The 16,482-nt window shown below is 44.7% G+C and overlaps 1 protein-coding gene across 1 annotated transcript in view; it reads left to right on the plus strand.

Moving 5' to 3' along the window:
* Positions 1-16,482, plus strand: part of LOC129859258 (reversion-inducing cysteine-rich protein with Kazal motifs-like) — a 54,986-nt gene that overhangs the window by 26,435 nt on the left and 12,069 nt on the right. The window contains exons 10-16 of the mRNA XM_055928796.1: positions 513-686; positions 6,403-6,615; positions 8,778-8,914; positions 9,146-9,286; positions 10,413-10,601; positions 12,286-12,408; positions 12,577-12,748. Coding sequence (XP_055784771.1) covers positions 513-686; positions 6,403-6,615; positions 8,778-8,914; positions 9,146-9,286; positions 10,413-10,601; positions 12,286-12,408; positions 12,577-12,748 — 1,149 coding nt within the window. The remainder of the gene's footprint in view (positions 1-512; positions 687-6,402; positions 6,616-8,777; positions 8,915-9,145; positions 9,287-10,412; positions 10,602-12,285; positions 12,409-12,576; positions 12,749-16,482) is intronic.

Consider the following 16,482-nt stretch of genomic DNA (forward strand, 5'->3'; position numbering starts at 1 on the left):
TAGTTGGAGTCATTGTACTCTGATGAGATGCTTATAATAATATATATGTCATTTAGCAGACGCTTTCATCCAAAGCAACAAAGTCAATTGTGCGTACATTTTACATATCAGTGGTCCTGGGAGTTGAACCCCCTATCCTGGCATTTCAAGGACCATGCTCTACCAACTGAGCTAGCTACAGAGCCTTACAGAAAACACATGAATTTCAAGTTAGCACATGAAGTGTTCCAAAAACACATTTTCATGTAATCACATATGACAACATATAAAGCAACATGTGATAACATGAAACCACACATGTGAAAACGTGTTTTCAGATTTTAGATTATTGCACATTTCAAGATGTACAATTTCAGATGACTTTATACAGTTAGATGTGCCAGAAGGTTAGGCACGCTCAAAGTTTTGGAGATATTTACCTTGTTCAAAGGCAGTGTACATTTGAGTCTGGTTTTACATTCTTGGGTTGTGACTCTGTCTGTATGTTTAACTCGGGTTTTGTCAACCAAAAGGGACATGTGTCAGGAGATCAGCACCAACTGGGGCACTCAGACATGGCAGGAGTTTGATCAGATGTGCGAGTACAACCCTGTGGAAACGGACCTGATCACCTGTTTGGCCGACGTCAGGGAGCCCTGCCAGCTGGGCTGTAAGGACCTGGCCTACTGCACCAACTTCAACAACAGGTATGGTATATACCTAGCTACTATACCAGATAAGTAGCTAGGTATATATACCAGCTGTGCCACTAGAGATCCTGGTTCAAGTCCAGGCTCTGTCGCAGCCGGCCGCGACCATGAGACCCATGGGGCGGAGCACAATTGGCCCAGCATCGTCCGGGTTAGGGGAGGGTTTGGCCGGCAGGGATGTTCTTGTCCCATTGCACACTAGCGACTCCTGTGGCGGGCCGGGCTCAATGCAAGCTGACACGGTTGCCAGGTGCACAGTGTTTCCTCCGACACATTGGTGCGGCTGGCTTCCGGGTTAAGTGGACATTGTGTCAAGAAGCTGTGTGGCTTGGTTTGGTTGTGTTTCGGAGGACGCATAGCTCTTGACCTTTGCCTCTCCTGAGTCCGTACGGGAGTTGCAGCGATGGGACAAGACTGTAACTACCAATTGGATCCCACGAAATTGGGGAGAAAAAGGAGTAAATTTTTTTTTTAATAATACAAAAATAAAATAAAAACAATTTAAAAAGTATGCATTTTTCTTCCACTTTGACATTAAAGAGTATTTTGTGTAGATTATTGACAAAAAAATGACAATTAAATCCACTTTTATACCACTTTGTAACACAAGAAAATGCGGGAAAACACAAGGGGTGCGAATACTTTCTGAAGGGACTATATTATTATTATTATTATATAGTTGCAATATATGACACTCTTAACAGATTATTTTATGCATACATTTTTGTATGAGATCCCTGCAGCAAATTCACAACATTTGCATTGTTAGTGCCACGTTTTTACGAACTGAACCACACTGGACCACACTGTACCAGACTGTAACAGACTATACCACACTGTACCAAACCTACAGTAGGTCTACAACAGGTCTGGTACCTACTATACTGTACTGACTAACTCAAAATCCAACGTCCATAACGACTGCATACATCCAAACACGAGTCTGCAATGCTCTGTTGCATTGATGGGCCTTCTCATGTAGTCACACATCCATTTAGTCACACATCCAATTTAAACACATAAAAACCACCCCGGGATATGAGAGGGAAAGAGAAAAAAGACACGTCAATTCTAAATGAGTTAATTTCGTTAAACCAGAGTGTAACTCACAAATGGCCGAATGGTGAACTGGCATCCTGCAAACCCATGTTCTCCATCACCTCAAGCATTGGGCTGGTCTGACGCAGGCTAGGCGAATGTGATTTTTTAGTCCTGGAGTGTCATAGGAAGGCCAGGGGAGAAGGCGAGGTTGGGTAGGGAGGGAGTGAGTGAGTGCGTCCACCCCACCATTTCCCCAGCCCTGTGGTTGGTGGGTTAGTGGCTTCCATACATAACCCTATGTGCACCTCCAAACCCAAACTGGAACCAACAGCCTCGTAACCACATTAAATAATACACTGCAGTTAACACAATGCCATTGGTACGTTTCATGTATTTATCTTTCTGTTTAAACGTTGGTTGTGAAACGAAGCCCTGTGTCTAGTCGATCCCATGCTAGTCATTTTGGCTGGCCAACTGGTTGGGGCCGGGTGAAACCAAGACCTCTGGGGTCTCTTCAGAGAGACAATGACTAGTTGACGATGATGTTGCTTTATAGGCTCTGTGTTGTGGTCGCCTTCCATGACTTTGTGCTAGGTTTTTTAGAGGTCACGAGAAAGAAGGAAAGAGAAAAGGATAGAGAGAAAGTGTGTGTGTGTGTGTGTGTGTGTGTGTGTGTGTGTGTGTGTGTGTGTGTGTGTGTGTGTGTGTGTGTGTGTGTGTGTGTGTGTGTGTGTGTGTGTGTGTGTGTGTGTGTGTGTGTGTGTGTGTGTGTGTTACTATAGTTTATGATGTGTGGGTTCCCTTCAACAAATACACTTGACCTTGGAGGCCAGCCGTATCACAGCTTCCTGCATCCTGGCTTGGGACAGGGCCTGAGATCCATGCTGGACGCCATCAAAGCCCGGCGGGCGAAATCACACAAACACACACAGTTCAACAGAATGATCCCCACTCGTGGACTCATCCCCACCATGCACTGTCCACAAAGCTCCATTTCATTTGCTTTGTCCGGTTTCAAAAGCATTGTTTTTCCAGGCTGAAGTCAGGGACAGAGAAAATATATGATTGGATAGTAGGGGATCTGAAGAACGTGAGCTACAGACTTAAACTCCATCTCATCGCTTGACCTCTCTTTGTCTGTGATATTGTTTTCCATATGTCTTTGTCTGTTGACTGTATGGGTTACAACAAAATAATAATGATAACCATAACATCATGATTATCATAAAACATACTGTATCAACGCTTGAATTGCAGCCCGGCAGGCAAACGATGTAATCAATGTTCAATCAAACAAAAAAGGTAATTGAAACTTCTCATGGTAGGCCCTCTTAGAGAAGATTTGGAAATCTCAAGTATTCCATGTATTATTTTCATCGGAGAAGATCAATGAATTCCTCTTTAGATGATGGCACCGCTGCTCCCCACTGTGGGATTTAGAGTACAGACAAACAAACGCTAGCTCTCATTTCCTTTGAAGGAGTCCCGGGGCCATTGCACGAGAGTCTTCCCCCCCCCTCGGGGGTTCAAAAGCTGGGGTGACCAGCGGCGTGGGGGCACAGTCGCAGTATGGAAGTTAAATAGGGCTGGAGGCAAAAAAACAACATTGTGACCTCTGTCTGTCTGTCTGTCTGTCCACCCGTCTGCCCGTCTGTCCGTCTGTCTGGACAATATTATTTTCTTGGCACCAAAACCCATGGCAGGAAGTCTCAATCCAAATGCCAATCATTCTGAGAGGACGGTGGGAGAGGGGGGCAGAGCTAGAGAGAGGGAAGTGGGGGAAAGAGGTCATGTACACACACCCAGGACCTAGGATGTTGACTCCGGTTGACTCAAGTTGACTTAGGAGCTAGACCACTAACTTAGATACAACTCTTCTAGTTCTAGTTATTGACTGAGAGTATGGAAACGGTTGCCATAAACACCATGCCTATTTTAAGTTGATCTGTCTTTATTAAGAAGAAAATATGAAGTTATATGAGGAATAGCTGACTCACTGACTGTATTGAGCCTGCTTGGTGAAAATGAAATGTATTTCATAACAATCCTAAATACCTATGCTTTAATTGGAGCTACTTTCCTTCCTTTCCATCTGGGTGGTTTTCAATGTGTAGAGAGACATAAAAGAGAGAGAGCGAGAATAGGAACGAGTCACTGTAAATAAAAGTGAAGATGTCATTAAAGTTTATTTTTGGGTGGAGTGGAAAACCTCTATGACCATTACCCACTACCCACCCATGGGGTCACGTTTGGTTCATGACCTGGAGCTGAGGTAAGCCTGTGGTCCCTCTGCTTGTGGTCAAGACCTCACTTTCCTTCCCCTCTCACAGACACACACGCACACACACACACACACACACACACACACACACACACACACACACACACACACACACACACACACACACACACACACACACACACACACACACCAGAGGTGTGGACTCCAGTCACATGACTTGGACTCACAAATTTGAAGACTTGAGACTGACTTGATGTAAAATAAAATAACTGAACCCTCAAGACTTTGACTTGAGACTGATGACTTGAAATTATCTTTCCATGTTTTGTAACGTTTTGACACTCATTTTTTGGCACAGAGTTGCCATGGATTACTCTCCACGCAGACAGAGACAGTATTTTGCGAAACACACAACAGATTGGCTAGTGAAACATACACTCGGTCCTCTGATTGGACCAGAAAACTGTCAAACAACACAGGTCGCGTGAGCTAGTGGTCCTCTTTTGAGGGGTGTGAGTATGAAACTGAATGGGAAGAATCCATATTGTTCATAGTTTACATATTTTAATAGATTACATAGGTAGGCTATAAGTCTACCATTTGTATTTGATATTTATACACTTTCCTATTTGATCTGGTCACGAACATAGGCCTACGGCATTGCACAAAATTATTATCTCAAAAACATCTTATCTGTGCTTCAGAACCAAAGAGTTGAGCGTCTTGACTGCTGACCAATGACCAATCATCAGCATTGGCGCGCAAAGGCGGGCGCACATATTCAGATTAGTGACCAGAAAGCACTTGTTTAATTTTCTACGGTTATGCCCGACAGAAACAGAGTAGCTTACGTTTACATTATCCATATAGAATGCAGTTTAGCAATCTGCGACGGACATATCTTTGCCGGAACAATAGGCTACATGACGATTTCATTGATCATTTTCATATTTCAGATAGTCCTAGTTTGGGTGAATTAATTAGGCTATATACATCAGTTCTGCGTACTGGCTATGTCTGAAGAGAGCTGTAACATCGCACTGCTTTCAATACCAATGGGATGAAGATGTAACATTCTGGCGAATTTATTATGATATTTGTGAGGAAGAGAAAGGCTAAAGACAGACCATGCTTTCTAACCGCTGCATACAGCAGATCGTCAACCTCTGCTGCTTACAACTAGGCTGTATGATCCTGCTTGCTCTGGACATAACAGAAGTGACATAACATCCCTAGTTGATCATGACTGTCAACATGAATGACTTTTAGCACAAAATGCAGGTACAAAGCGCAGTTTATTTCTGTGTCTTGCGTTTTGAAAATACATCACCATTTATGGATGTAATGACACATTCATAGCCGCAGGAAGTAGGGTTGTTGAGGGTGCTGCAGCACCCCCTGAAAAAGTATTTTTTCAATTATTTTTTCAGAAAGTAGTGCACTGGGCCTTTACTATTAGCGACCGCTATAGCTGTCTGTAGCACCCTGCCATCCAACACAGCTCATTTCATGTAAAGTTTTGTAATGTTTTTTTACATGACTTGACACTTGACAAGAAAGAAACTTGTGAGTGGACTTGACTTGCTCTTAGAATGCATGACTTGGACTTGACTCGAGACTCGTTCTACTTGTGACTCGACTTGAGACTTTCTTGTGACTCGAATAATAGTAACTTGGTTCCACCTCTGACACACAAACACACACACACACACGGCAAGGCAGCGTGAGTGGCCAGTGGGAGATTTTAAAGGCTGTTATTAAATCAACCACTGGCTGGAGATCAGCGCTAGACCACATTCAACCTCAGCCCTGGAAATATCCCTCCCTCACCCAGTGGAACCTACAAATCACCCAGCCCACACTGGACCTACATAAACCTACCAATCACCCGGTCCACACTGGACGTACATGAAAGACACTTCCTCCCTCCCGTAGATCATCAAAGAAAATAGTCCTCGCCCCAGCAACAGGTTTCTTCAGGAAGTAGTGCTTCTCGGCACCAGCCGTTGGTCTTTTGTTCCTGGCTTGTATCTGGGATGTTTCTGCAGTGACTAATAGTAGTAAACAGTGGCTGGCCGGGGCGTGACATCATCACAGCCACATCCATGTGCTGTTGAGCTGTGGACACAACATCTGGACTCACAGGGCAGAGTGAACGTGCAACTCATTAGACAGAGAGAGGCAGTGTTGTGTGTTACGTTTTGGTGTATAAGGACATGGGTTTTCGTCTTCTGTAGTAAGATTCACTTTGTGACTCACTTTGTGTCCATGTCCTAGCCTCGAGTCGAAGCAACCTAGCACCCATCCCGAAAATGTTAACTGATCCTCTATGTTTCTGTTGTGCGCACATTTGTATTCATTCTGATAGATGCGTGTTCTATTGAGTCCATCTGCTAATTCTATCACGTCTCTCGGTCTTATTGACCCCAGGCCCACTGAGCTGTTCCGTAGCTGTAACATCCAATCAGACCAGGGCGCCATGAACGACATCAAGCTGTGGTCCAATGGGACGATCAAGATGCCCTTTATGAACATCCCCGTCCTGGACATCAGGAAGTGTCGTCCGGAGATGTGGAAGGCTGTGGCCTGCGCCCTGCAGATCAAACCCTGCTACAGCAAGTCCCGCGGCAGCGTCATCTGCAAGTACGTACCCTCTGTTCTCATTCTGTATGACTTTGGTCTAGTTTCCCAGACCCAGGTTAAGCCAACTCCTGGACTAAAAAGTGTCCATTGGAGAATCCTCATTTAAAGTGCTTTTTAGTCCAGGGATTGGCTTAATGTGGGTCTGCTGTTAATGCGTTACCATTTATCCCGCCTTTGAGAAAACATTCTATCTTGAAATCACCCACCTGGTAAAATAAAGTGAATGAATAGGTAAATAAGTACATACAGCCTCCCACCTTCACCTTCAATCGACTCCCGTTGTCATAGTGAAAAGTCCCCCTCAGGAAACGACCGACAAAGTACCAGCTGGAACCTAAAACCACATGAACCAAATACAGGTGATCTCATATAGAGCGCTCTGCTGACACAACATGTAGTCAGATTGACTCAGGGAGGAGGATGTTGTGCTTTCTGCATGGCTTCACTCACTATCCCACCTCGGGTTATTTATGTGCAGATCCTTTGACTGAAAGCAAATCTTTTGATTGGAGCTTTTTCCTCTGGGAGCAATCACACCTGGGTTTCTGTCAGGCTGAATGGGGTAGTTAGCATGTTGGTGACTGTGGTTAACACACCAGCATGTACCTGTACACTAGGCTAGCCCTCAGGGCTGTAACAGCCAATGCATGTGGAGGCCTTATCAATGTGCTCAGGAGCGTGTTCCAGCTGACAGGCTTTATTCACAGGCGCTACACGTGTGTGACAGTGGCCTTTTGTTGCACCTTTATTTACATTTGCATTTCTAGGGGGAGCCCTTGGGCAGACACACACACATAGACAGAAAGACAGACAGACACACACACTCCTTCATTGTTCTGGAGGTAGGGGGGGATTAGGCCTCCTCACGCTACCCCTTTCAGAGTCATTCTTCCTGGGCTGCTTTGGGATGTCAGGGGGCCTGTCTGGAGCTCTGTATCCCCCGCCCAGGCTCTCCCTCCCTCTATATCCAGCCACAGAGGACAAAGACGGGATGTCAGTGAGCGATGGCAGGGCAGAACCCCACATACATCAGTCAGGGCTTAGATTGGCATGTTGTATTGGCCCTGTCCAGTACAACTAAACGCTGTGGCTCCGCTGTTCATGTCTGAGCAAGAAATGTGTGTGTGTGTCTGTGTGTGTCTATGTGTGTACGTGTACATGAGTGTGTGCATGCATGCTTATGCCCATGTACAAATAATCTGTCTCTTTAAATAATTACTTATACACAGCCTGTACAACTCAACTTAATCTCTTAATCTTCAGCTCTCGGATGAATGACTTTTCTATCACACATAATTGTTTTGTCAATCCTATTTGGCTCAGTGTGTGGAATGCCAGGTGTACCATACTGATTACCTGCAGCACAAAGGTACGTTATTACACTAGCCTGCTCAAGGCAACAGAAACGCAACATGCATTCTTAACTCAGTGTGGGTAAGAAAAGCTGAGACCGCAATAAAGGACTAGAAAGGAAATTACACCCCAGGATGGCAAATCAACAGAGCAGACAGACGGTTGGGAATGTAACATTAGGGCCAGTGGCAAGCCTGAGAGCAGCCCAAGTCACTTCAAACACAAGTCCAGCACTTTAATGTCTGCACCTAAGCTTTCCCGGCACTAGGAGGATGCTGTGCGATGTATGCAGGGAATAGGAATCTGTCTTCTGTTTCGTCAGACCTCACTTTCAATAATAGCCTTCTGCTGTATCTGTCAAGCCAGACGATGCTACAGTATGTCTCTGTTTGTATCCACAAGAAGATGTGACCTGGCTAAACTCTAAACTGGGTTAAAGTTCAGCATTAAACATTAAACTGTTTGAAACTGTTTTTAGAAAGTGTGTTGCACTGAATGAAAATCTTTCACAGTCAAATACGAACTAGAAAGGAGTTTGAAGTGACATTGCATACGTTGCCGTACATGCTGCGTAGCCTTCGATCCTTTCCAAACACCTTGCAACGCTGCGATTAGGTTTGCAAAATTCAGCGAACTTTCAATAAATCCTGGTTGGATGATTCCGGATGTCCTGCTTATTCCCTACTAATTCCAGGAAAACCAGGGAATTTATAGAACATTCCCGGAATTATGCAACCCTTGTTGCAATAGTGAATGTTCCTCACCCTGTCCTTTACTGGCCGTTTCCCCTGCTGTTGACAACCCTTCAGGTCGGACTGTGTAGACATCCTGACACAGTGTGGTGACCACAAACGCTTCCACGAGGGACAGACAGCCGAGCGCATCTGTGAGATCCTGTCCCCCATAGACGACCCTGAACGCTGCATCCCCCTGGAGAGATATCTCAGTGAGTGGGACTGTGTGTGTGTGTGTGTGTGTGTCTTTGAACAACTAACACTGTTCCCTTACCATTACCAATTGAAAGGACTTACATGATTCATATTCACACAATGAAAAAGTATTTTCATTGAATGTTGATTACACATACATGCAAGGAGTCCAGTTATTACAAGGATAAATGATTCATCTCAGAGTTCTCTAAAGCTTCAAATTAAATTGCTCATTCGTCCCCACACAGCTCCTAGCTCCCTGGGTAACATCATTGAGGAGGTCATCCACCCCTGTAACCCCAACCCCTGTCTCAGCAACCACCTGTGTGAGGTGAACAGGAAGGGCTGTCAGCCAGGACAGGACTGCCTGCCCTACTTCTGTGTGCCTGGTACAGTATAACAATATACCATACCGCCACGTAACCCGTATCCACTGTACATAGAGACACACTGTTTTGAGCTTGTTCTACTAGGTAGTATTGCACGGTATATCGAAACGTCTGTACTTTTTCCATACTACACACATGTAAAACGATTTGGTAGTAGAATTGTGTTACTTTCGGTTCTTCTATCAAATGTGTCTCACCAACTAAATGTATTAAACGTATTAGAAAAGTAATTAGTTTGACCAAGTTTTTTATAAAACAAACAGAATGCATCAGTGATTCGTATTCCCTGCAGCTTTCTGACCCAGATATCGATTCATAATGAACCGTTTTTGGATTGCGTAAACAACAACAGTAATTGTGTGATGGCGGGGATGCAGGGTTGTGTTCCAAACAAAACAACTGCAAGTGTGCTTGCTCTAGCTCCTCAACGGCACCGCCAGGAGAGCTAAAAAAAACACCTTATAGTTCAAGACTCTTCTTTGAGTCATAAAAGTGCATTGAAATTACTTAGGAACTGTGCACACTTTAGACACCAGTTAGTCCTCTCACTCAAACCCTTGTCATTTTATTTGCCTTATGTTGAACCTACCCCACATTTCCCTAGAATACTGTTATCATGTTACTGAATGTATCCAGAGTATTTTGAGATTTTGTTCTCAACAAATTCAGCGAAAAGTACAGTGAATGTAAAATGCACATAAAATCAACAGTGTAATGTTTGGTTTCAGTCTTGTGTCAGGTGAACTGTTGTGTCCTCAGCTTCGGTCGAATCATTTCCCCATAATCTCCAAACTGTTCCCTTTCAATTGCTCCCATGGTTATGCATATGCTTTTCATATGTCTTCTGTAGGCCAATTCCCACGAGGGTAAAGGGTTAAGTTAAGCATTGTTGTGGTCCCAAAAGGGACAGACCACAGTCCTTCTCCCTGCTTTCTTTTTTCAGTGGCATTGTTTCCTTATCGAGTATAATGATACTTAACCTGGTATCATGACAACACTGCTGCTAGGAGAAGGCAATGTGTTCACTGTAAATACATGTGTATGTGTGTAGACGTGAACAGTTAGTCTGACTGCATTGTGTTCTGGGTTTGTGTGTACGTACGTGCGTGTGTGTGTGTGTGTGCAGGCTGTAAACTGGGCGAAGCCTCAGAGTTCCTGGTCCACCTGGAAGCCCGTATCCAGGTGCCCATGCGTAATGGGCAGGCGGGTTGCTTCGAGGTGTGTACCTGTGGCCAGAGTGGCAGGCTGGAGAACTGTGCCGAGATGCCCTGCATAGACACCTCCAAGACCTGCATTGTCGGGGGACAAAGAAAAAGTAAGCTGCCGTTTACTTGTTCTAAATGGCTCGAATTCATGACACTTTTCAGTAGGTTTTACTATTTTAAAAGCACAGAGCACTTTACATTGTGTGAGGGTAGTTTGATTTGCCCCATTCACCACCAATGTGTAGCATCCATCTGTAAAGGAACAAGTTAGATGTGCCGACATTGGGCACATCTGTTGTTATACGTCTGAAGCTGACAACTGACAGTTGTTGGACCACAATTGTGTTCAGTAGGCACAAAACGGGAAAACTTGGAAGCACAATACCTGAACTCAACAAAAAAAAAGGAACCCTTATTTTTATATTCCGTATCAAAACATTTTGCTACCCATGCCCTGCTGAACACAACCCAGGAGTTGACTTGGGACTGGAGAGCGCGCTCTGTGGATGAGTTCTTGGTGCTGTTGTGCCTGGTTGTGAAAGTAAAATGCTTCCTGTAGTGTTAACATCACTGCCACTCTCCTTCTTCCCCTAGCAGCATGGCAACACTACATTAAAATAAATAATAATAAAATAAGGCACCCAACCAACCGCATGTTGGTATTTCCTTCCCATGGTCCCCCTCTGGCCCGCCCTATATGTCAATACTGTGACTTGAAAGGAGCCTACTGCCAGTCTCCTCTCTCTCCCTCTCTTCATCTCACACACACACACACACTCTTCTGTGAACAGCAGGGAAGAATTCAGCATAGAGTAACCACATCCCCCTCTAGGCTACACATGGCCTTAGTCACTCTGTGATGTTGCCCCCTAGTGGCCTAGTGGCTAATCATATCCCCATAGAGAAACAACACTTTGAATAACAGGATTGTCTTTCATATCTAGGTTTTATATTAGCATTTTTTCCCCCTTCCCCCCTTTGTTTAATGTACCGGCTTTGAATCTACATTTGTTTGAACCAAAATCAGTTTATTGCTTTTGCTTTTATGTTTGTTTTCACTCCGGTTCAAAAGGGGGGTCAGACGTTTCAGCCTTATTTGACACAGATGTGGTTTGCCTGAGAGTGAGAGTGGTGGGGCTTCGGATTTCTTATATCCAGCATTAGGAGAGGAACATGAAGTAATCCTATAGGGAAGCCTTAGTTTAGTTAAAGATCATGTTTTATGTTGCAGATCCTAAAGAAATAAAGCTAAGGTATACCAGGACAGCCCAAACCCGAGGGTTGCTTTAACTTCTACAGACTGTCTTGTAGATGTGGCCTGTGTGGTCTAGCAGTTAGAGCTGCAGACCCTGGAACACACATACTGTACCAGAGTTGGCATGCTTTCAAATCGCACCCACGCCCTACTGAATCGCAATCTTCCCTGCCATCTCTCCATTGTCCTATTTGTTCAATGAAAAAAACAATAACAAATACGTAAGGAGTGGGACTGCCCCACGGACACAGCAGAAGAGTATTTTGTGGAAGTCAAGTCTCATATTAGCTCCCAGGTCTAATACTGTTGTGACGTGGCGAGGCTGGACCCAGGTGCAGAGAAGAGACCAGACGAGGAATCAGGGGTTAAGGATAAAGGTAGAACCATGACAACTGTAGGTTCCATGACCCAGATCGCATAGTTTAAGTCTATCAGCTGCTGAAGGAATCAAAGTGTCAGATAACAGTTACATTTGCAGCCCAATAACCACTGAAATCAGACAAGGTCTCACAGGGTGACGATATGTCCTCGTCCTACAGACCATGGGACGTCCTTCAGGGTAGACTGCCACCCCTGTTCCTGCTTCGCTGGAGAGACTATCTGCTCCACCCGCCAGTGCCTCAGCGCCGACAGCTCAGATGAGGACCGCCGCCGCTTCACTGGTGTGTGTGTGTGAGAGAGAGAGACAAAGAACAGTGTGTTTGATGGTGGTCTTATTGCTGTATTGTAATGTTTTCTTTTTCCTGATCCTGAAAGCATTTCTCTCTAATCTCTCTCCTCCTGCCCCGCTCTTTCTCTCTTTCTCTCTCCCTCTCTCTTCCTCTCCTTAGGGCTCCCGTGTGGCTGCCCTGACCGCTTCGTGCCAGTGTGTGCCCGTAATGGCCGCACCTACCCCAGTGCCTGTGTGGCCCGCTGCATGGGCTTCAAAGACAACCAGTTTGTGTTTGGTCACTGCCGCAGCAGCGACCCCTGTTCCCCCAACCCCTGCCAGAAGAACCAGAGGTGAGATACTCCATCTTTGCTTCAATCGTTTGTTTATTGGAATGATGACTGATTCAACACAATTGGATTGGTGAGTGCAGAGGTTCCACTATGTGCATGCCATGTCCGATCAATGATTACTTCAAGGAAGGGAGGTAGGAAGGATGCATTTTCAAAGCATTCCATACAGCCTTAGTGGATAAGACTGGACACCTCCACTCTAGAGGACGCTATATCTCTCCTAACAGAGCCCTTGAGCCCTGATCCTATTCCACCTCCTATTCCACCTCAGTCAACTAGCAATGTTCCCTCAAAACATTTTGAGACGTTGAGCAAATTTCAGGTCTGCTGAGCGTAAACTTAAATGTTGTGAAAATTCTGTGCAACTTCCAGCGCGTATTTACTTTGAACAATGAGGCTTTACCCGCTTTAAGTTACTGTTAACAGTGGCCAAGTAGGCTACTGTGGCTATTTGATCATAATGTAGGCCTACCAGAGTGGACTACCATCAAAAACAATGGAGAAAATGCATCTCATAACATTTTAACAAGGAAATAGCTGTTCTATCATTCAACCTACAGTAGCAGCCAATGTGTGGTGTTCATGTAGGCCTAGATTCCATTCAGGGCTCGGTATTCATCTTTGTATCCACTTGTCCTTCAGACAAGGAGGCGACTGAACATTTTGTTGTGTTGTTTGATGCAATAAACCACTTTACAAAATCAAATGCATTATTATTCCCATACCACTATTACAGAGAATCAGACAAATTATGCTACCCTCTGCCTATTGGCTACATAGCTTATTCAAGTCTGTCTCAAAATACAATACTGGGGGGAAAAAAGCACTACCTGACTTGCTTTTCAAAGATGTGTAGAAATGCACACATTTTGTGCTCTTGTAGGAAGCAATTTCTGACTAGAAAGGATCTATAACTGGGCTAATAACTTAGTAACTACTGCACCAAAGGATATGAACAAAATGTGCTCACATGGCTACATGCAGCTCTCGCTTTGATCTCAAAACAAGTGCATCTACTCATGACCGCGCATGCTGTAAACCCAGTCCAGTTCAAAGTGAATGGCACAGATCCATATATGGCAATGATCTATTTGCATATAGGCCTACTGTAGCTCTGATTGTTTATGCCGCACCGGTCTGTGTAGAGTACTGGCTGAGTCTTGTGTCAATGCAATATATTTCTACTCTGATTCATTCTGCCTACAACAAAATCTCTTGCATAGTTTGTTTTGTTTCAGTATGTTACATTGAAAGTGGCTAATATTGCGTTGATTCGATCACAATTTCCACATTAAAGGGAAACGTTGATAGTGTTAACAGGGGAAACTCTAGAACAGTGGTCACCAACCTTTTCTGAGTCAAGATCACTTTCTGAGTCAAAATGCAAGTCGAGATCTACCACCATGATTTCTTTTAACAGGACTTAAAAAACATAAGCCTATGCAACATTAACCAATTAAAAACAGCACTGTAGCAATGAGGTTTATGCAGTAAGCTATAGGCCCAATACATTATCACCGCATATTGGCTTTGCTTGAATTGTTGTTTGGGACAGTTCTTTTATTATTTAAAAACCTTTGAGGTAAGCTATATGATCAGGTAATAGATCCATTGTTGTATTACTTGTGAGGCACAGCTGAGTGACCATACATTTAAATCATTCCCTGTTTGATTGTGTTTTACCTGCATCTGATGATCAGTCTCAGCGGAGGGCGAGAGCAGCAGACTGAGGGTCCATCTGTCAACATCCCTCTGCTCTCCCTTTCCTCCCCTCACACTGACCAAAAAAGGAACACCGTATTCCAGCTGATGGCGAAACTCGAGTCATACCGCATTATTTCTGCCTCATGCACACATTCATGTTGAACAGAGAAAGTGAAATATTCCTCGATATTAAAAAAGACCAAAGCTGCTGCTAATAATAACACAAGTCATAGATCCACTTTCCTACTCATTCATTACTGCTGCAGTGCTTGTTGTAGCGCTGAGTGGAAATAGGAAGAACGCACATTTTATGGCTTATAAAAGTGTCGAATACAAAATCTTGACAGTGCTGAGTAAGAACTTAAACATGAACTCACTCATAAAAACAGCAGCTCTTTGCTGTGTTCGTTGACAGTGTCTCTCTAGTCATGGTTTTAAACATTTTGAAATCTCACAGTATCAACTTTGCTGTAGCTTTATTTTATGCCTGCAATAATGGTAATCTGAGCCATTCGATTGGCCAGCGGTAGGCCTATAGTGCACTTGATTTGCTCTCTGGGCCCGCCGGGAAGGAAGAGTTTGTACCTTCAGACACAGTAAACAGTGAAAAATGGCAACAGTTCGCCTACCCGGCGCTGAGGGCTGCTGAATCCGGTGCACCTACCGCCAAAAGCCCAAGACAAATAAAATAATAGGAACACAAGGCTTTATTCATTCGTTTTTTTACATAAATGTTTGGCGATCGACTAGGAATGTCTTGGAGATCGACCGGTTGGTTACCACTGCTATAGAAAGTTGAGTGTAATCTCGTGCTTCTCTCTGGGGGCTAATATTTGTTCTGCGTGGCAGTCCCAGGAAGCTGCGCTGCAGTCTCAGGGCTGCTGCAGGCAGGCGCGCAACTTAGAGGGAACATTGTCCACTAGTGTTATTTCCTCTCTTGATAGATCCTATTTTCCTGCACCCTTCTCCTCTCTTCCGCTTTTTCTTGAAATCCCCCTCTCAAACTGCCTCGTATCCCGTGGTTGTTTATTCAGGTGTGGCCAGGCTGTGTGTCCCCCTGTGGTTACAGGCGGTAACTGTGTCATAAGGCGCGCCTGTATGGGGTGTGTTAAAACCCTCCCCTCCGGAATGGCCTTGAGCTCCCAGAGCCCTGAGGATCACTCCCTCTTCCCCATACAGCATCATCCATCTAACATCACTCGCTCTTCCCCAAACAGCATCGCCTATCTAACATCGCTCCCTCTTCCCCAGACAGCATCTTTCATCTAACATCCCCCCTCCCCATAGAGCGTCATCTATCTAACATTACTACCTCTTCCCCAGACAGCATCGTCCATCTAACATCACTCCCTCTTCCCCAGACGGCATCGTCCATCTAACATCGCTCCCACAACCCCAGACAGCATCGTCCATCTAGCCTGCCTGCAGTTCTGGACCTTTTGCACCCTACCTGGATTACTGACCTCTGCCTGCCCTTGACCTGTCGTTTTGCCTGCCCCTGTACTAGTAATACACTTTTGTTACTTCGACACTGTCTGCATCTGGGTCTTACCCGAAATGTGATACGGACCCATTTTACCCCCTCTCCCCTCCACACAGTAAAGACGAATGTGTTTTGGCATCCTTCCTTATGTAAAGCACTGCAAACCCATTCCATAACGTCTCCCCTTGGCCATCTGTTCAAAGGCACACAGAGTTGATGGGATCTCTCAAACATTTGTTATTTTTCCGTAAACAAGGTGATAAAAATCTAGCTGCGGCCTGCAGACCACCTGATTGGTGCTGAGGTACGGATGCAGGGATGGTTACCTTGGAGATAGGGGGGCTGTGGTGGAGAAAGAGAGAGAGGGTCCCTCCTTTTTTACCTCTACTTTTGCTTATTTTGTATAGTTCAACTCTACTGTGTACAAAAGGCCAGGGTGTAACGGCTTTCCTCCTCCTCTTCTTCAGAAGAGGAGGAGCAGGGATCGAACCAAAATGCAGCTGAGTTTGTAGACATGATTTATTAAAGAAAAAAACACGAACAAACA

The sequence above is a fragment of the Salvelinus fontinalis genome, chromosome 7 (genome assembly GCF_029448725.1).
Source record: "Salvelinus fontinalis isolate EN_2023a chromosome 7, ASM2944872v1, whole genome shotgun sequence".
Taxonomy (NCBI): Eukaryota; Metazoa; Chordata; class Actinopteri; order Salmoniformes; family Salmonidae; genus Salvelinus; species Salvelinus fontinalis.